At 40.4% G+C, this 27,491-nt stretch overlaps 1 protein-coding gene and 1 long non-coding RNA gene across 7 annotated transcripts in view; one reads left to right on the top strand and one right to left on the bottom strand.

Annotated features, from left to right (window-relative positions):
- PLPPR5 (phospholipid phosphatase related 5) overlaps positions 1-27,491 on the bottom strand; it is a 121,682-nt gene that overhangs the window by 60,419 nt on the left and 33,772 nt on the right. For all 6 annotated transcript variants that reach the window (XM_047727777.1, XM_047727776.1, XM_047727778.1 and 3 more), the window contains 2 exons: positions 20,602-20,734; positions 16,630-16,880 (listed from right to left, as the gene is read on the bottom strand). In XM_047727777.1, the coding sequence (XP_047583733.1) occupies positions 16,630-16,880; positions 20,602-20,734 (384 nt within the window). The remainder of the gene's footprint in view (positions 1-16,629; positions 16,881-20,601; positions 20,735-27,491) is intronic.
- LOC125098707 (uncharacterized) lies at positions 2,463-15,514 on the top strand. The gene is made up of 5 exons (XR_007126922.1): positions 2,463-2,504; positions 3,882-3,897; positions 5,955-5,961; positions 11,318-11,698; positions 15,084-15,514. It is a non-coding gene; the product is annotated as an uncharacterized LOC125098707 (long non-coding RNA).

The following is a 27,491-nucleotide window of genomic DNA, read 5'->3' as shown; positions in this document are numbered from 1 at the left end:
GCTGGAGGGTCCAAAGGAGGGCTCTGCAGGGTGGTGAGAATACGGCCAGGAACAGCCATGGATGCACCTAGGGACAGGGACCTCACCAGCCAGATCTCTGTGAATCCAGTCCAGCTGTCTCCATGTCCAAGGGAAGCTACCGGGAACTGGGATCAGTTATCAGTGTGCAGCAGGACCTGTCCACCCTCAGAATGTGCATGGATCCCATTCAGGCATCATCTGCAGTTTTGAGACTTTATATATAACCATATATAAAGGTTATATGATTAAAACCTTTGATCAGTTGTGATTAAAGGTTTCCCCAGCTGAGGACAGAGTGGCAAAGAGCCTCAGTGGGATGGCTCGTGGGCCTTATATAAATGCCAAGCAGTGTCCTCATTTCTTTCTTGGCTTTAATAAAATTTCCATAGAAAATGCAGAAACTTAAGTTATTTAAGGAATTAGCCCCATTTATCAGAGGAATCGATCCAGTGCTTTGAGTAGGCACAGCCTCTCAGTCTGAGTATCATTTTCTGCATCACTATACTCTGAGATTATAGATTTACTAGGGGACAAGGGCAAGGAATCTATTTAAATCTCCCAGTTACAAATAACGAGCATTTATGATATGGTTGTAGTTGCTTGAATCAATCAACCCACATTTCTAAGTCTGTATTATATTCATGCTACTGCTGGCACTGTGGTACTGTAAAGAAATGGTCTCTAACCTCAACGAATGTAGACTCTACTAGAGGCAGAAATACTTAAATAATAAAACAATGAGGCTGATCTTCACCCATTTTATTTTATTTTATTTTTTATTATTTTTTTTAAAGATTTTATTTATTTGACAGAGAGAAATCACAAGTAGGCAGAGAGGCAGGCAGAGAGAGAGGAGGAAGCAGGCTCCCTGCTGAGCAGAAAGCCCGATGTGGGGCTTGAACCCAGGACCTGGGATCATGACCTGAGCCGAAGGCAGCGGCTTAACCCACTGAGCCACCCAGGCCCCCCTCTTCACCCATTTTAAATGCAACATTACTAAAGCCTTTCCAGATTACAACAGGTGCAGCAGCTCACTATGGGTGGAGCAGCGGCTCACTGTGAGTGAGACGGTGGCAGCAGTGGGCCCCAGGAGCGGGCAATAAGAGGAGGCAATAATAAGGCCTATTGAATTGCCAGGCAATCCTGAACAGTGTTAGTGGTAACATGCTTCTGCCCCTCAAAATCTTTGTTGGTGTAGCTAATAGTATCCTTCAAAGTTGGCTACAACCCCTGTCTTCCTTGCCACATCCCCATGAAGAGTTGACATCAACTTCTCCCTTTGATTCTGGGCAGACTTGTGACTTGCTTGTTACCAATAAAAGGTAGCAGATGTGACACTAGAACTCATATAAGCCCATGAACTTCTGCCTCGTTCTCTGGAATACTTGTGCTTCGAGTTTTGTAAGAAACCAGATCACCTGGGGCTGCCATGCTGGGAGGAAGCCAAGACACATGGAAAGGCCATGGGTGGGCAGCCCTTGTCTTCAAGTCCCAGCCCAGATGCGGACATGCACATGAGCAATCTTCCAGATGACTCCGTGCCTCAGATTTCAAGACACACTTTGAGTCAGCCTTTGAGTCTTCCCAACTGTGGCCACAACATCGTGGAGCAGAGACAAGACAGCCATGCTGTGTCTTTTTCAAATATCTGACCTGCCATCTGTGAGCATAGTAAATCGTTTAATGTCACCACGTTTGGAGTGATTTGTTACGGAACAACAGTAAGTGGAACATTGGTCTAAGTTGAAATAATTGCTGCAGTTACTGTTGAAAGCTAATAACATATATATAAACTTCAAACCAGCACATTGTATTACATAATCTCTAATAAGTATTATTTTATTGTGCAAGGAAGTTAATTTGAAGAACTCCCGGTTATACAGCTGACTTCTGGCATGTGGACTCAGGTATATATATTTGTTAAGAGAGTAAATTTGTGAAGAGGGTTGGGAGCCAGTCAAGCATGCTTTGGCCCCAGAGTACCTCCAACTCCTTTGATGCTATATTGAAACAGACTTAAGAGGGAAAAAACCACAATAGGATTATAATTATAAAGATGAAGAAAGAGAACTTGAGTTATTTCAATTCTGCCAATCTGTGTGAATACTTGGGAGTTTTCATGTTACTCTTAAGGAAATAATACAATGTTACTCTTAAGGAAATAATGTAATGAAACAATGAAATATTCCATGAACTAATGAAATAATATAAATGTATTAGTATTTTTGTTGCTAAGTACAAATTTTAGAAATATGTAAAATATTGTTCTAAGTATTTATGTCTTTAAAATTAAAATCTAGGGGCACCTGGGTGGCTTAGTGGGTTAAAGCCTCTGCTTTCAGCTCAGGTCATGATCCCAGGGTCCTGGGGTTGAGTCCCACATCGGGCTCTCTGCTCAGCAGGGAGCCTGCTTTCCTTTCTCTCTCTCTGCCTGCCTCTCTGCCTATTTGTGATCTCTGTCTGTCAAATAAATAAAAAAAAATGTTTTTTAATTAAAATCTATTGTTTCTTTTAAAACTGAAAAATGAATCAATAAAATAATGATTATAACTTGTTATCACATAACTATCATTGAAAATACTTTTTCCAAATAGAGGAAAAGATATAAGAAATTATTTGCTTTGGTGTCAAATATACTAGGTGTGCACTGAAGATGGGTAAATGAACTTCCATTTAAAAAGATGGCACAAAACTTCAAAAAGATAAACCTTGATCTGGGTCACAAAAGTAAAGAACATTTTTTTTTTCTACTACAGAGTATCTGAATCCCTTATTGTAACTGGGAAACACTCCATGGTGTGCCTCCCACATGAGAAGCATATACTCCATCCCAGCGCCAAAACCACACAAAGGTAGGTATCTCCTTCCCCAAAGCCCTGGCAAGAAGCTGCTATTAGAACATGATCCATAGTCAATTGGATGTGTCTGCAAATCATGCAAAGTAGATCAAGTGAAAAATCTATTCTCCTGGCAGCCCCAGGGGCAGCCGTACTGGTGGGGCATGTAGAGCCACAGCAGCCCCGGCGTACAAGATCCTGCAGTCGGAGCGGTGCATCCTCACCACAGCCTCTGGTAGGCTGATTCTGACGGCAGTTCTGGCTGCTCAGGCTTCAGCAGCTACTGCTCTTTCCCTGAAACTGGGCTCTAAGCCTGTCCTTTCACTTCATTTTGTCCAGACTCAGACTCACTTTCTATTATTTAGAGTAGAGTAGAGTAGAGTAGAGAGAACTTTGACAAATCCATAAAAGGGGAGTAGAATTTGGACCAGACCAGTACCTATAGGTACCAGAGATACTGCAGATGGGGAGAATAGAAAAATTAAAAGTATTGAAGTAGAAGAAAATACATGATTTGTAGTTTGTAATAGTCCACTGTGAACAGAGTTCCCGTGAACTGAGAACTGAACTCATGAAAAGGGGGCATTACAAAAGAAGAGAGGTGCCTGAGCTCCAGCTAATACCCAGACTAGGGGACTTAAACAACAGGCATTTATTTTCTCACAGTTCTGGAGGTCAGAAGTCTGAGCTCAGGAGCCAACATGGTCAGGTTCTGGTGAGAGCCTTCTTCCTGGTTTGCAGATGGCTGCCTTCTTGCTGTGTCTTTATAGGGCCAAGAGAGAGATTGAGAGAGAGAGAGAGAAAGAGAGAGAGAGGGAGATTGACCGTGCTCTCTGCTGTCTTCTTTTAAGGGCATTAATCCTATCAAAAGGACACCAGCCTCATACCTCACTGATACCTAATTACTTCCCAAAGACCTCATCCCCAAATACCATCAATTGGAGGTTAGGGCTTCAACATATGAAGTTGGTGGTGGTGGTTTGGAGGGGGAGGGAAGGGAATTGGACACAGTTCAGTCCACAGCATTAAGAAAAGACAAGTTTTATCCAGGACCAAGAGGGCATCATATGCTACATGTAGGAGTGTGATCCTTGAAGGGTTGATGAGGGCAAACTATGGAAAACTTTTGTGCAAAGAGAGACTTGCTTCACACTCATGCTTTAGGAGTGTTAACTCCAGTGGCAGAGTGTAGAGCTGATGGGATGAGGGAAGGATTTTCTCAGGAAGCCTATTTGGGAGGCTCCTACAATAGTCAAGGCAAGTGATACAAAGAAGCCAAATTCTAGCAGTAGAAGAATGGGGGACAGGGTGGAAAAGAGTCTGGATTTGAGAGATCTTTCAAACGTAGAACCAACAGAATTAATCAGACATCTGGATGTGGGGGTGAAGTGGGAGGGGTTGAGGGTGACTCAGAGATTTCAGGCTTGGGTAACTGGGAGGATAGGAATGCCAATAATCAAATCAGAAGAGACAAAAGTAGGAGCTCGTTTAGAGCAATGGCAAGATCATCCTTTTGATTTTTGAACTGTGGAGTTCGAAGAGCTGATGGAACACCACATTAGATATGTTCAAGTTAAGAACAGTCTGGAGTTCAGAAGAGAGGGTAAGGCTGGTAAAGGAGTCTGGAGTTCATGTGAAGACATGGAGGTGTTCATGAATGAGGTCACCCTAGGGAGGGATAATGGAGGGAAGAAACTGTCAAGAACAGAGACTTAGTAAACACTGGTAGATAGTTTTCTGACATTGCAATTAAGTACCTAGTGAGGGAAGAAGCACATTTGGACTCAATGTTCTCAAAGTCTTAAAAAGAGAAACATTGGGGAGGGGGGGTGGTGAGCAAGAGTCTCAGTGTTGTTGAGATGGCTGGCAAGACAAGGATCTGAAGAGGATTTTGATCAGATCATTGCAGATGAGTTCTGAGGAACAGTATTGATAGAGTGTGTGTGGTTGGGGATTGGAGGTGGAGGGGGAGCAAAACCCACATTGTAACTTGTTTATAAGGTGAAGAAATATAAACTAATCTTTCTAGAAGCTTCTTTCAGAGATGGAATGGTAGTTTAAATTAATGGAAGGCTTTTGTGTGCTTGTTGGTTTTGTTCTTTGAGTGGAAATTTTAGCAAATCTAAAGAAATCATATTTCTCTACATCATACAAAAACCAATAGCACAAATTCTTATATATAGAAAGATGCCTGATTAACATGTTTGACAAAGGAGAGAAAGCAACAAATATACCATATGTAAAGTGCTTGGCACCATAAGTGCTCAGTAATAATAGTTATTATTTTTATACTCTAAATTTCTGTATTATTATGGAAGGATTTCTTCTTGTTATTTGAAATCTTTTGTTCCTGTTCCAAGATTTTCTTTAAATGGCATAAACAAACAAATGGCTCAAAGCAGACTGTGTTCATAGGAGAAGGTAACCTCTTTTGTAATAAAGTGGGAAAGGTGCCAAGAAATCGCCTTGATTTAAATTATATCCCCAATTTAGGAGGGGTCTGATGACTGAAATTACAGTGCCATGATTTTTTCGTATATGTGAAGGCACTCCAAGTGCAAGTATATTTGACACAGGGAGTTACCACAGAAGGTAATACATCACAGTGTTAACCCCTTGCTGGGCATTAGCTTACTAGATCTCTCTGAGCAAGAACTAGATGAAAGCAGCGTGGCAGGCTACCGAGGTCAAGCTGTTGTCATGACCCTTTGGGAAAGTCAGTCAGCCGTTCTGTAGGGAGAGCAGTGAAGTCAGTGTCCACCTGTAGGGTTTAGTGTTTGAGCAGAGGCCACAATCCACTGTTCAGCCCCCAACCAGTGATTGAGCACAGCAGGGGTACTAGGGCGTGGCTATTTATGCACTGTGGGGCTCTTCCAATGGGCGATCTCTGGTCAAGATCAGCAGAGACACTGTTGGATCTATACTGCAGTCTGAGACTCTCCCTGTCCAATCTTGCTTCTACCTTCTTTCCTAAGTATTATCCCCCTCTAGTCCTCCAATAAATCTCAGCTTCCCAATTTTATTTCTACCACTCCTCCTCATTCTGTCTCAGCTTCCACTTCTTGGAGGATCCAAAAAGAATTGGGATAATTTAAGAAAAGAGGTGGCGAGATAGAGTCTGGGGACATGTTCTTGCTGGAAATGAGGCACATACAGTCCACCAGGTAGCAACCCAATTGCTAAAACCCACCAGTAGTGACTTGGAGAATGTTCTGGTGGGGATCGGATAACCAACCTAACCTGGTTTACACTAGACTTTCTTGATTTTTAGCATTGGAGATCTGAAGTCTGATGGTTTTAGTCAACCTAGTCAGAGGAATACCCTAACTAGGCCAGTGACATGGGAAGTTAAGTCCATGGAAACAATGCCAAGAGGGATAATGCAATTGACTAGCTCTTATTATGCTGTGTTGGTGCCCTCTAGAAGGAAAATGAAAAACTGAGGACAATTAACAAACAAATGAAGATCGAGTGTGATGGCCAAAGTGCCTCTTTGGGAACTCATAGAAAAGCCCTTGTTTCTGCAATGTCAGAGTAAAAAAAGCTGAAAGGCAGACTTATGACTTACTAGCTAAGAGCCTAGGGATCTTTAAAGATGACTGAGTGCTCAGGTAAGGCATGTCTATTATGCCAAGGACAGGACCCTGGTTAGAAAAATCTAAGACCTTGACACAAGGGAAGGGGGCATCTGAGTGGATGTACATGAAGATTACAGTTCATTAGACTCCTCTAAACCCTCGCAGCCTTCAGACAGAGCCCACCCCTACCTCTTCAGGGTTAGCTCTCCTCCCAGCCCTACCCATACCATTCCAGCCAGGCAGTGAGAAGACTCTTTCCTCCAGGGGAGCAGAGGCCCTCTCAAGGTCTGATTCGACCTCTTCTTCTGGCTGCCAGGCCAACGATGAACCTGAGAAGGGAGGACAGAGATTCTGCCCCAAAACTGCTGTAAGAATTAGCCGACCCATGACAGCTGGAGCCAGGGGAGACCTATGTGACTGGATTTTGAGGGTGCTTTGTCAAAGAGGTTGAAATGTAAACAGGACAAGGGAGTGTTTGTTGACATGAAGACACTCTCCCTGGGGATGTGGGATTTAATACTCCTGCAAGGTCCCCAGGGAACAGTAAAAACTCCCTGCTGGGCAGGCTCCTCAGAGCCTGGAGAAAGGTGATCACTTTCTCTCAATGAAGCTGCCATGCCTGAACTGCTTTGGCAGATGGTGGAGGAAGAAATTACAAGGCTCAGAGAAGGGGCATTGCTGGAATGGACATATAATATGGACTTCAGGACCCACAGAAGGTGATGTAGCACCGGAGACCTCAGGGATGTACTGTTCATGGAGGCAGAGGAATGTGCTAGTGAGAGGGGCACTGGCAGGCACATGAGCTGAGGGATGCCTCTCCTCTGCAGGCCATTATTGATGGTAGGGTAGGTTACTCCACAGCTGGGGCCTTTATATCCATGCAGATCATGGGGAGCCTGAAGAAACAGAAGCCAGTCGCCAGTGCTTAACCATCAGAAGCAGGTGTGTGTGTGTGTGTGTGTGTGTGTGTTATCATAACAATGCAGAAGACCTGAGTGACAGCCAAGGTGATGAGACCAGCAGAAAGTTTTGGAATGGATTTATAAAACACAGAGCTTCCTAGAGGCAAATAAATGAGGAGTCAAGCAGAATACTGTAACTGTAACCACAAGATGATAGGAATACAGAGTTGCAAGTGGGTATCCCAATAAAACATTTTAATCCTTTGTGTAGTTACCAAACCAAAATGAAACCCACTAACTCAAGAGGCAGCTGGTCCCCAGAAGGAAGAGAATATCCAGATATTTTAAGGACTATTGGACACAGAGTCTAACAGGACATTCGTACCTAGAGACCTGAAAGCATCATCATGGCCTCTGCTAGAGTAGGGTATAGGGTACATGGGGACTACGTCGTGAATATGGGCTGAAGTCTACTGGGTCTGGGAACACATCCAGTGGTCATTTATCCCTTGGCAGGTGGAGTACTGAGGGAATTCAAAAGGAAGCTTATGAAACTATACCCTCCCACTCCTGCCAAAATAGTAAATCAAAAACAATATTGCATTAAGGGAGGGGGGATGGTGAAGATTTGTCTACCACTTAGGATCTCAAGAAGGCTGGCGGCTCTTATCCTATCTCCATTTAATTCACCAGTTGGGACAGATCCTGGAGAATGACTACAGACTACCAAATCTTGAACCAAGTAGTAGTGGCCACTGATTTGTCAAATGCACTCTTTTCTATTTTGTTCAGGAAAGAAGATGAGAAAAGTTCACATTCACATGGAATAGGCAAATTTTTACATCAAGGTTTACGTCAGTGCTATATTAACCCTCATGCACTTTGCCATCATATTGATTCTTTGCATCAAAGACATCATGCTGATGAAGCAAGGTAAGTAAGAGATGGTCGGCACACTGGAGGCCTTGGTAAGACACAGGCATTACAGATCTTGGGAGATAAACCCCATAAGATTCAAGGGCTTGGGACATCAAGTTTTTAAGGATCCATTGACCAGGTGAGTAAGGGACAGGTGGGGCTGGACAGGAAGAGATAGATAGGGGTGATCAGGCTCATAAAAATCCCAAAAATGTAGAGGTGTGGGAAAACCAGAGATAAGGGAACAAACTGCTGCAGGCCTGGGGGTGGGGGTGGGGCCGTGGGTGTCTTTTTATGATGATCACCTACGACCAAAAAAGAATAACCAGACCCTAAAAAGGAAGCAAATCACTAAAGGTGTTATCACCAGTACTTTCTCAATGGTTATCAATAGAGATGTTAAAAGGATTTAAGTTCCCTGATTAGATTTCTATAAAAGACAAACCCTAAAGGCCCTGGTTGGCAACCCTTTTGGGACCTTTCTCCCTCTAGAGAGCTTTTTCTATATTTTTACTTCATCAACTTCTGTCACTCTACTCATTCTCCATTATCCGCCAGATTCATTCCTGGACTCCATGAGACAAGAATCTAGCTCTCCCGCATCACAGGGACGTACTACACATCACCCCAAAGTAAAAGACAAAGGACTGCATCTTGTACCCCTACCACAAAGAAAGAAACACAGTACCTTTAGATCACTGTGTTCTTGGGGACACACATCCCACACCTATGGATACTGCTCTGGCCTGTAGATCAGGGACATGAAAGGCTTCCAGCTTTAGGTGGGTCCTGGAGCAGAAAAGCCCCTGACAGCAAGTACAGGAAAACAGCCTTGCTACTTGCTACTTTTCAGTGCTGGAAAACCTATAGTCTGGAGCTCACGGCCAGCCCTCATGGGAGAATCAGTGTCGGCTCCTGGTATTCAAGAGTAAGTCTATGACCCTGTAGCAGAGCTTGATGCATCTCTTGGGAAAATGGACTTGAGCATGTTATTGTGATGAGGGAACAGACAGCTGTCTGAGGACAAATCAAAAGGCTGACACCCTGCAACCTTCCCCCGCTTCACTCCTGGGTGGAACATAAATATCTTGATGTTAATACCTTGCTAGAGGGAAAAACCTTGGCAATGGCAAGGCCTCAAGGCCTCTGGTATCTTGTAGGTCCTCTTTAGCATATGAAAGTTCTTTTGAAACCTCCCTTTTTCCTTAACTCCCCCAACCCCATAGTACACAACCTGCCACCCCTCACACCCTGGTGCAGCAGCTCTTTCTGCCCATGGGTCCTATCCCCGTGCTTTAATAAACCATCATTTTGCACCAAAGATGCCTCATGAATTCTTTCATGGTGATCAGCTCCAGACTCCACTCTACTGAACCTCACCTATATTCTAAAACTTCATCAACTGGACATGGAAGAAAGGGAATGTTTGCTTCTGGGATATCAAATGACCACACATTTAGCGCTGCCCACTGTGATCTGGGTTCTTTTGGACCTGGTCAAAGCGCTAGTGCGTCCCATGGAGGCCTCACGAGCACTCAGCTCTGCCAATACCACTTAGGTTATTAGGTATCTAATTACTGTACATGCGAAAGGAGTAACAGGTGACTTAGAAATTGTCATTTTAAAAGCAATTAAAGTTCGTTAACATCTCAAATAATGTGCAGAACATAAGATTAAAAATTAAGGGTCATAAGAATAAAAAACTCATTCACTTAAAAAAAGTACAATAAAATTCAATCATCGTGACTATTTATATTACTATTGGTGTTTGAGCTACTTGGCTGCCTGGAAAATAAGATACGAGACAGGAATTTATGGAGTGCACACTTTTTCAATAACCTTCTTAAATTATATCTTGCAACGTGCAATTAAAATCCATTGACTAGTTCTCTTCACTGCTGCATGTGAGGCCCTGAACTCTGATCACTTGGCCTTCGAGGGCTTGCTTTCTGCTGGAGGGCATGCCAGGAAGTAGTGCAACATAAGAGACTGAGTGACTCTGGCCTGTGTCATACTTCCGGTTCTAATAAATACCAGTGATACAACCTTGGGCAAGTTAACTAGCCTCTTGTATCTTCAGTTTTGTTACCTGTAAAATGAAGAGAGCCATACATTCCTTCCAACCCCTGTGAAGACTTAGGCCTATATGTGGCCAGATTGTTACTTTCGAATACATGGAAGCTGGGGGACCGAGGGGTGCGATACAGGAGCAGGCCACCCAGGGATGTGGCTCAGTTTAGCCATTGCATCAAAAGAAGTGGTGATGGTGTGTGAACCCCGGGGTGCACAACGGAGCACTGGCTCTGGGTCTGGGCCAGACTTTCCTGTGCTCCAAGAGAATGTTTAGGGATTCCCAGCTGCTCAAATCTGTACTCTCCCTGCCACGGCTCAGGCTCTTGGCAACTCATAGAGTCCAACTTCATTCCATTTCTCAGAACCTAGGAATTTCAGTTCATTTCACTTCATCTGACTCTGGTCTCATCAACACTAGGGTTCCCAATCTTAAGGGGAACGGCTAAATCCAAACCCTTATTTCATGTCTGAGATTCTTTGACAATCTCCTTAAAATATTCCCTTTACTTTTAGTTTCTTTCCTTTTTTGTTGTCTCTGCTCTCACTGTCCCCTTACGTGGAATGCCTCTTCTTTACTTATTCAAATCATGTTCATCTTCAAAACCCAGCCTGAGTACCACTTACTTCCGAAGCACTCTCCCATGGTGCTTGGCAACAGTGATCTTTCCCTCCTGGACACTGAGTGGCTCTCACTGTCATTACCAAATAGATTAACAATCACATTCCATCGAGAACTTTATGATGCACTATCTTCAGGGCAAACTTATCCAGTAGGCATGGTACTGAGGGCCCATGATACTTCTAGGGGCCAATAAAACTGTCATCATTTCTTTTAAAACCAGAAGGAAAGGTGAACATTTAGGTTGAAGAACATGCTTAATATATGTTTATTTATATAAACATAAATTTATATACTTTATATACTTTATATACTTTATATACTTATAAATTTGCTTTTATTATACCTTATATTGTCCTATAAGAGTAAGTCCTGTTTTTCTAATGTGTGAGCACTGCCAGGAGTCCCCAACCTGGAGTCTGCTAACACTTAAGAAACTCCAGACATATTCAGGAATTCTGGGACATCTCTTTCAGTATTTCAAAGAGCTTAATAGAACAGTATATTTACCTGCAAAAGCCCACATGCCCTAACTAAAATGTCATTATTCTTTACTTTTGGCTGGAACTCTATGAAGTCATTTGGCCACACTGGTGATCTCACACTGCTGAGTGGTTCTGATACACTGTGGAAGACACAGTGATTTCTGGGATGTGACTAGAGAAGCGGGCACCATTATAAAGCCATGGATCGATCCCAGAATACCCAGTTAGAAGTGTCACTTAACAGAATCCAGGGAAAACTAAGGTAAAGATGCAGAGCATATGTATGTCTTGACTCATTTACTGCTTATTCTTTAATAGCTGTATGTGTGCAAATTTAGTAACTGTATGTGTATCATTTCAAAACAGTGTTACGATATTTTTATTGTTATAGGTCACTGTTCAACATCTGGGTCTAAGCTGGGGTAGAAAAGCATTATCTATTAGATAGAAGATTTAGAAATATAAAGTTCATGGAAGAGTATGGGACAAGAAGACGGTAAGTTATAAAAGGGGTCCATGGTAATGAAAGCACTGGAATTCAGGGGTACTTTGCAGATGTCTTTAGCAACCTCCCTGCCCCCTGTGACACTTAGCTGAAGGCTGACAGGACCAATGTCAATCAACTAGTAACAGTTGTGATGTCAGCAGTAGTCAGAGTAATAGGACAGCATCACATTATAAGCGGGAGCTCAATAAATAGTGTTTGATAGATTATCTAGTAGACACAAATTTGCTCATTTGAAACCTAGAGCACCGGGATCTTACACGTTTCAGCATTAAATTACTTCTGGGCAGGGAAGATTTAGAGGCATGGCTTTCTGATGGCAGCCAGATTTCATCAGTCACTCCAGACAAATCCATGAAGGTAGCGGAGAGCTTTTCTTCTTACCCACGCTGACATTTCTCCACTAAACACAATCCCTGACCAGCCACATGACATCACATGCTGCAGCCGAACTGCCATGCATCCCCCAAATTCCTGTAGCCCAGAATGAAGACCTGTACGTGCCCCTACAGAGATTAGGTAAAATGTCACTAAAGGAAGGGCAGACAGATATCATTGGGTTGTGTTTATTTAACCCTTGTCTTGCAGCCCATGGGACCTCTAAGATTATTATCAAAGATGGCTGGGTGGGAAACAAGAGCAGGATGATGCCAAAGACTGGACATCAACAAGGCAGGGAATGATACAGCAGAGCCTTCCGCTAATATTCTGGGAGAAGACTGCAGTGAACCCTTTAATATCCACAAATCCCTTCTTGCCTGGTGTTTTCACTTCTTCACAATCTGATTGTACTGGGCCTCCCATTTACAGGTGGAGTCTGGGCCTCTGCCCCCCTCGATCAGGGCTGGCCTTGGGGATTTGCTTGGACTGGACCTATAGAGCACAGAGATGGGGACGGTGAATGAGTTTTGGAGCCTACGCTCCAAGAGGCCCTCTAGCTCGAGCCTCTGCTCTCTTGGAAGGCTGCTCTCAGGGGAAATCTCTAGAGAATGAGCGAGGCCCAGCTATCGACCTGTTCCAGGCCTGTCTACCCCAGGGTGAAACACAACCCATGAGAGAAGCAAGGTTTGACTACTGGTAAAAACCACAGATCACCCCACAGAATTCTGAGGATAGCAAAGTCTTGTTTTGATGGTTAGGGTGCATTGTTTACAGCAAAAGATCATGAAAAAAGGCCAGCAAGGGTAGCTGAGCCTTTTTGTCTTTCTTCCTCTCTTTGTGTTTTTAAAGATTTTCAGAAAAATCAATCTAAGGCCAGAATGGGAAGTAACCTAAAGAGATCATTTTATGTCTGTTTCCCTGACTTATGAGGTTAACTGGAAAGTCACAAAACATTATTTCTCATTCTCAACTTCGAAGTTCATTTGACTTTAATTAGAAAAACTACTCATTTTATATGAAATAAATAACACAAAGCTAAATTTAAATCTTATTCTAATGTGACTTAACACTGAATTATAAATTTAATGGTTTAGGGTTAAATAACCTTCGGAATTTTTCCCTGGGAAACCAACAACATTTGCAAAAGTAGGCTTAGGGATTTTTTTTCCCCCCTGAAGGTTTTCAGTAAAGCAAAAGAGAACAACTCTGTTATCAAATTATCCTCAAAGCCTTAATTAAAGTCAAGTGCTAAGGGAGATTTCAAGTTCCTTAATTTGGGGGACTAATCCACAAAGGGAAACATCAGAAAACTATGCCTCAGTTCTTATTCATATACTTCATAGTGGAGCTTATTTATTTTTATTTATGTATTTACATATGTAAATATTTACATGACACAACAGTAAACAAGTGTATCTCTACCTAAATACAGCGATAAGCCTGTTTCCACAGAAAATACCGAATAAGTGGCTGTTTTCTTATTTGCTTACTCATCAAAATTCTGACAAGCATGTCACGAGACTGTATTAGTTGGAAACACCCCAACATTTCTATTATAAAGCTTTCCCAAGATGTCTCTTGTGAAGCTGGGAAGAAATATATATGTATATGGGTTCAAATATAACAGCAAAACCTGCCTGTAATGCCTACATTTGCAGCAGGAGCTATATTCAGGGTTACCATAGCAGCCACCCACACTCACACAGTGCTAAAGGGGGGGCAGGGAAGACAGAAAAGCAATTAGCACAGAACAGAATCTATTGTTGAAAAGACAGAGGTACCCGGCCATGTAATTACAAGCAGGAATCCTGACTTTTAGTCTGAACCACTGCGTAATGATAGACGAGTTCCGAGTGCTGGAGTGTTATTAAATGTTTTTTCTCTAAACATATCTACCATCCGAACCCTCTGCCGTAACCTTTACGGATGCTGAGATTAGGGGGCGGCAGGAGGAAATTTAGCTGGCCGTGCACAGATTAGAACTAATATGATTTATTATGCCTTCTCTGGAATATTTGGATTTATTGGAGCCAGGAAATTGGGTGGTTCTACGGATCTGGACCGGTTACTTCACTTTCTGAGTGTCCTCATCTATAAAATGGGCATAATACTACTACATACTTGAAGGATTTTTTGTGAGGATTCAGTGAATTAGTACAAATGATCAATTACTATATAAATAGTAATAACAATCAACAAGGAATAAATTTTAATACATCAATAAGAATTAGTAATAAATAATTTGTAAAAGTGAGGCTCTTGGTGCTTGACACATAGTAAATGCTCAATGAATGTTTGCCATAGTAATTACAATTATTCTATAATTATACATATATTTTATACTTATAAGAGGTTGCTAAAACACTTGCCAGCTGACCACAGGCAAGATAAGATATTAAGATTCCTCCAGGACTTAAAAGCATAATACCTTTTCCAAAAGCAGTGCCTTTGAAAACACGATTTTGGCACAACAAAAAGATCAAGTATTTATAATACTAGCACATTCACCACCATTGGCAAACCCTGGTTATACAGCAAAACCAATCACCTATTAATGCTAAAATAATCATGTAACGGGATATGGGTTCAGAGAGTATTCTGGAATTTGTCTCAAATCATTGACTTGATCACATATGTATATGCAGATCTTTGCAATTCATACTCGGATACAAATAACAACGTCAGATTTAGATGTGATGACAATGAATGAGAAGTATTTTGTCACTTCTGATTCACTTAAGTTTTAAACATTCATTTTAAGGTTGAATGCTTCATATTCTAAGAGAGGTGGGATATGTAGTCAAGCAATTCAATGAATAGGAAAGAATATGCATGGATAAACAGATTTTATATCAAGTCTGCAGTGCCTTAGAATGGGAAGCAGAAGGCAAAGCTGAAGGGATAAAGAAATCAGGGGAAACTGGAGGAGTGGAGTTAGGAGCACACTGAAAGGGAAAGAAGGGAGTTGTAACTGACAAACCATACAGAAGCCAGAAGACAGTGGAAGAGAAAATGGGTAAGATGGGATTTGATCTTTGACTCTAAAAAACTTTTTTTTGATGGGATTTTTAAAAGTCCAGACTGTGAGGGTTAGAATTAGCTCAGCTTGAAAACTTTAGAAATGTTAAAATGAATGTACTTACAGCCTCCAAAAATTATTCTGCCATCGTGAGCGATAAGTACAGTGCTATATTTTCCCTCCTAAATTGTCGCTTATTTAGTAATTTTGTTTCCAATCTCAGGTGGAAATGTCATAGGGTATTACTGTGCATTCCCTCTGCTTTTAGAGATAAACAGACAGGATTGCATTAAGAATACCAGAAATATTTCCATAATCAAATAGCTCCTTGAGAGTAAAAATAATTCTGAGTGTTTTTTTTAAGTCATTGTCAATGAACAGATTTGGTTTCAAATAGGTCCTAAGATCTCTTGTCAATGAGCTGAAATTGGAAGAAAGGAGCTATTGGCACCACTGGAAAGGAGAACCCCAAAAGACATTTAAAATCTTTGAACTTTTTACTGTAGCCATGAGAAAGCCTGGAGAGCACACTTTGGGAGTCCAGCTCCATAGCTACAAGCCAGACCCTGGTAAGTGAGGGAAGGGCTTTGACAGCAGGAATGCTGGGGCCAAGAGCTACCTGTCAAGGCTGCCCTTCTCTCTACTCCCGTGAATCAGTAATGTGCTCAACTATGACCATTTACTTCCACCTAGAGGTCCTGGACAACCGCGGGAGGCCTGGCTCTCACCACCGAAATGATGGCAAAGACTCAAGAATAAAGGGAAAAAAACCATAATTTAATAGGACATTTTGCCTAGCTCTATGTGAAAATATTGAAACAGTAGCTGAGATATTTTGATGACATAGTTACCAATAACCAATCAAACAAACAAAAATTCTAAAAAAAAACCAAAACGGTGCCCCTTTCCTAACCTCCACCAGAGAATATCAGAGCTTGAGTAGGCAGCTAAGAGGCCTGGATAGTTTTCTTAATGGGGCTATTACAAGATTAGGGGGACTGCTACGGGACAAATTTGTTCCCATTAAGCCCTATTTAACATAAAGACAAACATATTCTCAAATAGAAATGCTAATGGCTCTATTTTTTAATACAACCAACTACCCACACATAATCTCATGAGAGTCAACTGACTTAATTTTATCCACAGTCCAAACAGCTATTATTAAAAGTAAATTAAATGGCCTACAGAAAGCGGTTAATGCGACTTCCATCATGGCAGAGAAAAAGAATGTCTACGCTGGGAGAATGAACAGAGAGACGAAGACTGGTCAATAATCCTTACTTACTGTCAGATACATGGCTGCATAGACGCTGAGAGCCGCTTCTTTGGATGGGAACGTCTTCCTGGCTCTCATGATGAGATCGGGGTTGCCCGTGCAGGCCTCTTCCCCACTTATGAACTGCGTATACTGCTGACATCCAAGCGCCGTATAGTTGGGCTTACACAGGGCAAGAAAATGTGGAGCCAGATTCCCTGTGACCACCTGCCCGGCGTTTACAAAAATATCCGTAGCAAAGAGCCCAAACGCATAAATACCTAAGGATGAAAGCAAACCAACGTAACTCTGTTTGGTTTTGTTTGTATTTCGGTTGACCATAAGCCAACATGAAAATATTTTAGAAACTATGAAATAAGTCATACATACATACATATGGTTCCCCCCCATTTCACTTCTCTCTGATTCTTCGCTTTCTGGAGAGGTGGGAGTGTTAAATTATTTAACACATCGAGCCGTCTACCACTGGCTACAGTTTTACGCAATGTGGGTTTATAAGACATCAGATAAAAGAGGAAGATTTATTCTGAGACTGTGTTTGGGTAATGCGATTTTTATAAAGGAGACCTGTTTCTCTGGAGAGGGCTCAGTCTCACCTTCTACCAATGTGAGCAATCTTGATTTTTTCCCTATTTTGAAAATATTTTGCATCTTACAAACATAAAGTAAAGCAGTTGTCTCTCTTTGATTAAACCCATTCAGACTGATATTAACTCTGCTGGAGGTGCCAATTAGCAGTAAAATCCAATGCCATTAGTTTTCATTTAAATATAGTGGAAAATCTTAAGTAAAGCAGAATGGTTCAAACTGATTTCTGCGCTGCTTTCATGAATACATTTTAAAAAGTCACATTAACAGCTAGTGACTTAGTTCCACCTTATATTTTATGGTTGGACTTCAATTTATCAAATTTGGGGCAATTTTGTAAAAAATAATGCAATCAAAATGATGATTTTTCAATTATCTCCACAGCCTTAAAATTTGTTTGCTTTCGTTACCAGAATTTTATACTTATAAAATTAAGTATACACAGGTTTTTTTTTTCCCTCTTTTGTGAGGAATGTGACAGTTTACTCAAATTAAAAAAATATATATATATTTCTTGGGATGCCTGGGTGGCTCAGTGGGTTAAGCCTCTGCCTTCAGCTCAGGTCATGATCCCAGGGTCTTGGGATCCAGCCCCGCATCAGGCTCTCTGCTCAGCAGGGAGCCTGCTTCCCCGCCCCCCACTGTCTGCCTCTCTGCCTACTTGTGATCTATGTCTGTCAAATAAATAAATAAAATCTTTAAAATATATATATATATATATATATATGTATGTATATTTCTAAATTCGATGCCTTTGTTCATTAGAACCAAAATTTATTTTTCTTCTTAGGTAGAGTGGGCAAAATAAATTCCTTGGCACCATTTTCAATTAAACTGACAGATACAAACTTTGAGGATGTGGTACCAATGTGAAGAAATTTGTTCTTCTTAATTTTGGGAAATAAAATACCACCTTTTTACATTAAGCCAAGAGAATACATCCCAAACAATCTGTTTGTTAAAAATCATATAGTGCGGGCGCCTGGGTGGCTCAGTGGGTTAAGCCGCTGCCTTCGGCTCAGGTCATGATCTCAGAGTCCTGGGATCGAGTCCCGCATCGGGCTCTCTGCTCAGCAGGGAGCCTGCTTCCTCCTGTCTCTCTGCCTGCCTCTCTGCCTGCTTGTGATCTCTCTCTGTCAAATAAATAAATAAAATCTTTAAAAAAAAAAAATCATATAGTGCTATGATAATAACCAGACATTTCATTTCTTAGTCATGAATTTCTGGATTGTTTGTTTGCTAAACCTTTATACATAATTGTTGGCTGTTATATAGGAAAGTCACCAGGGAAGTTGTGCAGGATCAAGTAATTTTCCAGCATCAGAAACATGGCTATCCTTTTAATTTTTGAAATATTATATAAGATTATAAAACGCTCAGGCACACAAACCTGCACATAGCACAACTCTGTGTGTATACAATGGCAATGAAACAAAGACCTTAGTTCTTTCTTTATCTAAAAATGTTAAAAGGAAATAATAAAAAGCTCTTTCTTTATATCTTCCCAGAATTGCATGAGTCATACAAGTAAATGTTATCAAAAGCAGAAACTTAGGAGAGGCAGAGAAATGAAAAAGAATGGAGGAGCTTAAGAAAATGTTCAAATAGGTAACCTCTCCTTCCAAACATCATGGCCCAGCACAGGAACCTAAATGGCAAGTCTTCATCTCTACTCCCTCGAAATCTAGGCTAAGATGTAACTCATTTTATTTAACGAAACCATTCTCTTTACCTGCTGTAATAAGTTTTGCTGTGTAAAATAGAGAGAAGTATTTGATAAAGATATGGAAATGTCTCCTGATATTTGTTAAGTTCCCAAACGTGCTTTTGAATTAAAATATTCAGTGCATCAGGCCCAAGGCCAATATTGTAGCTACAAAGATACTTATTAAAATGAGATCCCGTGAGTGTATCCATGGTGCTGACCGCCAGGATAAAATCCCTACAAAGAATGATGCCCTATTATGCAGTAATGTTTTGTTTATAAACTTCCCATTTTAACAAACTTGAAATATCCAAATCATAATGAACAAGAGAAGAAACAAATCAAGAACTCCTAAATATTTTATAAAATCATATAATGAGAAACACAAAGAGATTTAAAGCATGCTTTACTTTGTGCCATATATTCTTTAGAAATATGTGTGCAAATGCAAAAATACATCCACTTAAGTAGGTGTAATAAAATTTGCTTGAACAGTATTTTGGAAAGTGTCAATTTCATCATTTTTAGTTTTGAGTATATTATTGCTTATTTTGTTATTAAATGACTCATGCAAAGATCAATGAGTCAAGAACGAGGTATTGATGCATGTAAAAAATAGCTTTTTAAAGTTTCATATGAGTTGTCATCACTTCAACAGTATAAATAAGGGCTTTGGAGATGTATAACTTGATGGCAATTAAAAAAACAGTCTTAGATATGGAGACCTTTTGTCTTTAGAGAGACACAAAGGCAAGATGACATTTGATTAGTCTTTAAGTGGGTTTATGTATAGATTAGCTGATCTATGCATGATATCTCCAAGGTTTTCAACTTAATTCCACTGCTATGAGAAATATATTGAAGGGTACTGGACCTTAATCTCAATCTAAATACAGATAAAAATTTATTTTAAATTTTATTTAGCATATACAGACATACTTTTTTTATCTGATAAATACAGGAAATGATAATTTATATTCAACTTTATTGTGTCAGTTAAAAAATTTGTCTTGGCCAAGTTTCTAATGACTTGAAATGATTTGTAATAATTCATCAATGTTTATATGTATTAGTGCTAGAATTTCAGACTGAAGGTTAAAGTATCAGTAAATTCTTTTCTAAAATTGAAAAAAAAATTAATTTAATTCCAGTATAGTTAACATACAATGTTATATTAGTTTCATATAGTGATAGTAAGTCTTTCCCTCTAATAAAATCACTAACTCGTTTTTGTTCGCATTAAAAAAAAACCCAGAGGCAGTACATGGAGAGCTACATCTGATAATTAACAAACACAACACATCTTTTCTCGGCCAACCTATTTTTCTTGTCTTCCATGATGTTCACCAATTTAACTAGATTATCATTTCTCCCCACTGTTTCTGAAATTTCATGAACACAGTAAATCATTTATTTTAATTATATAATTTTTAGTTTCTTAAAAAATATTAAACATCCAAGTGTGGTGTTCTTTTTTTTTTTTTTTTTAAATAATATGGAAACGACATGTGAGCTGGAGCCATATGAGAAAAAGTAGTACGCAATGTTATTTTTAAAACCAAACTGAGACCTTTCAAATAAAATATAATCCAATATTTGTATAGTCTTAAAATGCTGATCGTTTTAAGGGTTAGCTTATACATAAACATGGTTTCCGCAACAATAAAAATAATTCAATGAACACATACCCAGAAATCGTACAGTTCGCCGCACCAGTGGGTTTATATAGCAACAATCTCCAGTTAAAATAGTTTTCTCCTGGTTTTCAAAATCCCGCGTGGCCAGTTGTAGGCAAAACACTGCAGTTTCTCCCACTATTATCTTGCAAGGAAATAAAAGGTTAAAGAACATTAGAATTTAAGCACTATAAATATAGAATAATTTTATTTTTTAAAAATGCAAGAAAGTAACTCCTTTTAGTGGTAATGATCTCAGTATAAAACTGAATCATATTTGCTTAACTAAGCCCTTTTTTAGAACCTTATCCCTATGCATACAACCCATATTTCTCTCAACTCAAGGGAGAGTATTAAACTGATAAATTATGAATACAAATGGACCATATCATTTTTGTTTTCTGGAAGACTTCATCAAAAAAAATTTACACAGGATCTTTGCTTTAAGGATACACTTATTTATTTTTGGTATGTAACTGAATTTCATGTTTTTTCTTTAAGTGATTACGTCTTGCTTAAATTTGACACTGCCACAGAAATCGGAACAATTTTCTATGAAAATATTCTTGAAAGGATCAGATAAAGACACTCTAAAGTCAAATTACATTAACACTTTTATAACAAGAAACAAAATCAATTCAAACATGTGCTTGGCCTTGAGGTCATCCTTTGCCAAAATCTTATTATTCTGAGAAGTATTAAAAATTATAGTCATTAATATATTCTTTATATTTTGTACATATATGTCATTTTCATCTTCATAAAAAAAGGAAACAGAAAATATTGTCATACTTCTTTTATAATTGAAAAAACCAAGACTTGAAACTCACATGAATTGCTCAAAGCCACAGAGCCAGTAAGGAGAAAAATAAAAATCCGGATACAGATTCTTTGCTCTACTATGCTGATTTACTAAAGGACCTGCCTATCTTCCCTTGGTGTTAATACCATTTGCAGTGGTTTTCATACATGGCTTTTAAAATCACCCAGCAAGGTATTAGGTACTAGAGAATGTGTTAATATTCCATTCCATGAATGAGGAAAGGAAGGATTAGGGAGGTTAAATAATTTGCTCCCCATCAAGCCAGTCAGAAGGCTAGCAGAAATTGCTGACTTGGCCTCAGATCTTTGGACTTTATTTAATATAATGATCAACAACACTAGAAATAAGATTAAGAGAAAAGAAATGGAGCAAATGGTATGTTGCCTAATTTGTCATTATTAAGGTTAGTTTTCAGTACATCTTGTCTAGGTTAAGTAACATCCTAAACAGAGAGTCCCTGAAATGGCCTGGAAAAATGCTTTTGGGGTCTTGATGAAAGGTAATACCTGTAATTATAGGATATTCAAAATTGTAAGTGGGAGATACAGAAGGATTTCATAGGAGATAAAACGTCTGACCTAGTTCTACTCCAATATAAGTAACAGATTATAAGGCATTTCTTAATTTTTATTCTTTTTTTAAAATTTTATTTATTTATTTGAGAGAGAGAGAGAGAGCATGAGAGGGGAGAAGGTCAGAGGGAGAAGCAGACTCCCCATGGAGCTGGGAGCCCAATGCAGGACTCAATCCCGGGACTCTGGGATCATGACCTGAGCCAAAGGCAGTCACTTAACCAATGGAGCCACCCAGGTGGCCCAATTTTTATTCTTTCTAACTTTCCTCTTTTTTTTTTTTATTATATCTCTTCTTCCAGGGAGGTCAGGGTTCAAGGTTGTATCAGTACATGTTGAGCTGAATTCCATTAAAGGAGTCCAATCTTGCCTATCTGGTGGTAAGACTGGGCTGAATTAAGAAAAGCTAGAGTTTATAGTCTCCCAAATCCTCCTGAAATTTTTAATTTTGGTGAAGTAGAAGAGGTGTGTGATGAAACAATTCATCTGGCCTTAAGAGGCGCAGGACGTATTTTCCACAGGTTCGACAGCGGCCAGCAGGGCCCTAGGAGAAGCTGACAAACAAACAAGCTGTGTGCCTGACATCTTCTCATCTTCCTTTCTGAATCATTCTTCTGCTGCTCTTTGAAAGAATTTACTTCCTGAATTTTCAGTTTCAACTTCTTCCAGGTCTGTGTTGCCCTACAGTGTTCCAAATTCTAAGAATCTACCACCTACTCCACATCATGAACGTCTTGGCTCCCAGCCTGATTCTGCCCCCTTAAGCCTTCTCTCCCCCAGAGCAGGTACCAGGGGGTCTCCACCCACTCCTGGCTCTACCCCCAAGTACACTGACCCCCTCAACTCGGTCTGATAATCTATGATACACAAAACTCCTCTGAATGTAACAGATACCCAATAATTCTTATTAAATGCATATGTGAATTCCATCCTCATTAGATCCGAAGGTCTCAGTCAGCCTCTGAGCTTTTGCCTGACTCCTAATAACCAACTCCTGCCGTGTTCCTGTGATGAAGGCTCTACCTTACACCTTAGTTCCTTCCTATAACCAGATCCTGGATGCTTGTCGCTGATAATGATAATGATAATGATAGTGATAATGCGTTTGGTTACCACGTTCCTACCAGGCTAAGACCTGACTTGTCTGGGTCCCTCTTCCTAGGGCTCTGCTTCCTGGTTTTCCTAATGCTAACCCCTTGCCTGGGCACATGTAAGCACACTGACCATTTCTGAATTCCCTATTTTTGTCTTCAGCCTATCTGCCAAAACACCATCTCAATCAATACTGTTTGGCTGCTAATAAAAGAAACTCTCTCAAACTGGGTTAAGCAAAATTGGGAATTTATTCTAGGGTTTGGAGGGTTATCTCAGAACTCGGGGTATGGGACTCAGGATCAGATCCAGGAATGAAAATTCCTCAGGAATCCAGGCAACTACTCTCTCCATCTCACTCCCTGTCTCTGGAGTCACTCTGTCTCTCAGCTTTTCTCTGAATGCCTGACTCATTCTTGTCTTTCTGCAAACCAGTTCTCCTCTGGTTTGATTGCCCAACAGTTGTCAAGAGTCCTGTTTAGAACATATTGGCTTAGTTCAGGGAAAGTTCAACTAATTAGATTTACTGTGTCCCAACTCCAAATCCCTAGGGGGTTCCATTGGGGACAGGTTCTCTTCTGGTCCAATTCACCCAAGTTAAGAAGGTGTGTCTTGGTGCACGGAAACTGCCTCTCTGGGCAGAAATCCTATTTCTCAGCAAAAGGGAGTTGCACTGATGTCTACCTCAACTCTTATCCATCCCATCTTGCTGGACCTCCCCCCTCCCATGCTAGTTCTTTCTCTAGACTAGCCCTTTCCACCACGTTCTCTGGGTACTGCATTCTGTGTGCCTCCCGGGACTTCATCTCATCAAATGTAGTGGCCTCGATCCTAGTGTCTGCTCTCCTCTTGTGGCTGCACCTACTTCACATGCTCAACTTATGCCTCCCCCACTGTGATAGCTGTGAAACTCCTTAGCCAAATCGTACGCTCTCTTAACCTCTCTACCCGTCCCAACTTCCTAAGTCGAAACTCCCATTGTTTACTACTATCAGCAGATTCATGTAACAAAAAGAAAGCAATTTTTATTACGATGTATACGATGTATACTTAGATACCTTCTGAGTTAAGGACTCCATGTTAGGCATGGCTGTTTAAAGAAAGCTTTATAACCCAGTTGGGTGGACACAAGTAAAGTAATGAATAATGGTATGAGTCTGAGTTTTAACTGGTTTGGACAATAACTGCCAGTAGCACATTTAGGAAGAAATGTTGCTGAGTCACTGGAAGCATCTGTGGCCACGGTGAGATGGACCACTCAGATTGGCCTGCTGCAGGGAGGCTTTCCAGCTCACGCACCCAGCTGCTGTTCCACTGGGACCGCACTTCCTGTGGGCTCCTTCAAGCAAATGACTACATATGGTGGGGGCACTCAGGAAAGCCTGTTGCCCTGAGATGTGGGATATCTCTGACTGGCAATTTTGATTTGAAAACTGCCAATCAGCCTGGCCAATTCTTTCTTGAAACTGTGCTGTGTTCTGAGGGGCTGGTGACCCTGTTCCCCTACTTTCCCCCTTCTCTTTCAAGGCGATCATCATAGTCTGAGGGCTTTCACAGCCTTCTCTGGCCCAGCTCTCTCCAAACCTTTATCTTCTACAGGTGTAAAGCAGAAAGCCCTTGTCTGATCCTCAGTTCTACAGGAAGCCCTTAACAGTCCCTGTGCAAAGTTGGTGGTGTCTTATTCCTGGTCCGTGTAAATCTGATATGGAATGTGACAATGCCCATGAAAGGCTCAGGAGCTGGTACCAAAGATGGTACTCAATGGCTCACCATGTTACCTACCCAGTCAGAGTTGTGTCTGAGAAACCATGCTATTCCTTGAGTCATAGTCCCCTCCTAAATGCAACCTGACAGTCTATGTGCTTGGAGGCAAGAGCTGTTTACTGAGCCTCAACCCACCAGGTAAATGGAAGCCTTACATTCCACAGCTGGAGTACCATGTTTCCTGTTATACTCCATCCTCAGATGGAGTAACTCCATTATGCTTTATTGAACTCAGTGTTGACATTATGAAGTCTCTTGAGCCCTACCTTGCTTATGAAGTGGGACCTACACACACACCCTTTCTAAATAACCGATCCCATTTCTATCCCATCTTTGAGGATAGAACTGGTAGTGGTCCTAATCTGATCCATTACCCTGCTTGGCAGGGAGTAAAAAGCTCCATCTTTCCAATGAATAGCAACTTACAAAGATGCAGGAACAAATCATTAATCCCCAAATATAAATGCTCAAACGTTTGTTATAAGCACATAACATTGTTCTCATGCCTCAATTCCCAGAGGCTGACCCTCTAGTATCTATGCTCCTTAATGACAAAATACTGAAGTAAGTTTTCTCAGGAAGATGAAATCACTGTAGACTTTCATCAAATGACAAACTCCGAAATAGCTTTATGTTTTCATTTATGAAAACCTGATTAGAAATTGCTCTCTCTTTCAACTTCTGATGATTCAAAGATATCCATGCATAATTGTTTTGAACTTGGTATAAAAAAACGAGTGCAGATGTAAAGATGTAAGGCAGCAGTAGAGGTCATGCAATCAGTGTGATGGTAGTTGGCATGTCTCATACACTTCAGATATATGTGAAATAATATCTGAAAAGTAGTTTTATCCATAAAGGTATAGTCATGAGACAGACTTAAATTTTAAAGTGCAGGAAGGCATTGGGTTTATATTTAGGTTTCTATCAAACACACTGTCCATTCTTGGTTATTATAGGCACGGATAAAGAAAGAGCTCATTTCCCTCCATGAACTTTAAGCTAGCCAAAGAAAATTCTTAGCTGTACCAAGAAGTAAAAAGCTACATTGGGTACTGTCTCATTAACTTTGTGTCATGATATGAGAAATTAAGGTTTCTTTTGCTTTTGCTGAGTACGGTGTTACTAACTTCTTAAAACATAGTTGCTGAGTGGAATTGAGGTTGGAGAGAGAATTAAATGAATTCAGGAGAATTACAGAAGAAGTAATATAGTTAGTGATAAATAGTAACAGAGTTAGTGATACACAATCCCTCCCAGCAGTAAGAAACTATGGTTATGTTTTGCTCTAAGTGTATATATTTCATAATTTGACCACAAAAACTTGTGTCCTCACTTTCATATTATAAAGTTGCTTTGGGAAGTGGCTTCCTAGTCGAGACCAGCATTCCCTGCATGCCTGGTGCTAGGTAGTGACTTACGCCAAAGGAACATCAGGATCCATGATGTGTGTCAGTTTCAGACCAGGAGGAAAATCATGTGTATACTCTCCATGCCTTCCTCCCATCTGCTGCCTGGAAGCAGGGAACTCTCCAGGCCCAGGAGTTGTTGGTGCCATAAGACAGAAGGAGTCAAAGTCCCCCAGTCAGTAGTCCTGCACTAGACTGTCACGAGAGTGGAAGATAAACTCTAACATGTGAAGCCAGTGAGATGTGGGGGTTTATTCATTCACAGCGATGAGAACTTGCTAATTTCCTTTTTTTTTTCTTCTTTGAATAAAGAGGGAATGAGTCTCACACTCAATTTTCAGCAGAGAATAATATCTGGTTAGAATTCAAAAACACTGGTTTTCAGTACATTCATTTTATGGTTAGCTTCTATTTGCCAATTGATATCAGTTGATATTGGTATTTCATTTATGGTAATGATATGTTTTCTTTTACAATTTGTTGGTTAAGTGGATTGATTTAAAGAAAAAATAAGTGATAGTTGAGGTGGTATGTAGCTATAAGAGAAAACATGAAGCTGATACTCTGAGAGGCAAATCTGGGAAATATTTAACATATAACCAAAGCTAACTTAAAGCTTCTACACAGCAAAAAACCCATTATGCTCACAAAATGAAAAGGCAACCTATCAAATGGGAGAAAATCTATGCAAATCATATGTCTGATAAGGGTTAAATATCCAAAATGTATAAAGAACTCATATAACTCAACAATAAACAAAACAAAAAATATTGAAAATGGACAAAAGAACTGACTGGACAGTTTTCCAAAGAAGATATACAAATGGCCAACAGTCACATGAAATGGTGCCCACCATCACTCATCATGAGGGCAATGCAAATCAAAACCACAATGAGATATCACCTTCACCCCTGTCAGAATGGCTGTGATCAAAAAGACAAGAGATAATATGTGTTGGTGAGGATGTGGAGAAAAGGGAACCCTTGAGCACTGTTAGTGGGAATGCAAACTGGTGCAGCCACTATGGAAAATAGTATGGAGATTCCTCAAAAAATTAAAACTAAAACTACCTTGTGAGCCAGCAATCCTGCTTCTGGGTGTATATCCAAAGGAACTGAAATTAGGATCTCAAAGAGATATCTGCACTCCAGTGTTCATTGCAGCATTAGTCACAACAGCTATGAAGTGGAAACCACATAAGTGTCTGTCTATGGATAAATGCATAAAGAAGATGTGGTATAT

Source organism: Lutra lutra, chromosome 4, assembly GCF_902655055.1.
Source record: "Lutra lutra chromosome 4, mLutLut1.2, whole genome shotgun sequence".
Lineage (NCBI taxonomy): Eukaryota > Metazoa > Chordata > Mammalia > Carnivora > Mustelidae > Lutra > Lutra lutra.
Note: the sequence above shows the minus strand (reverse complement) of the source record. Positions and strands in the feature narration are given on the sequence as shown.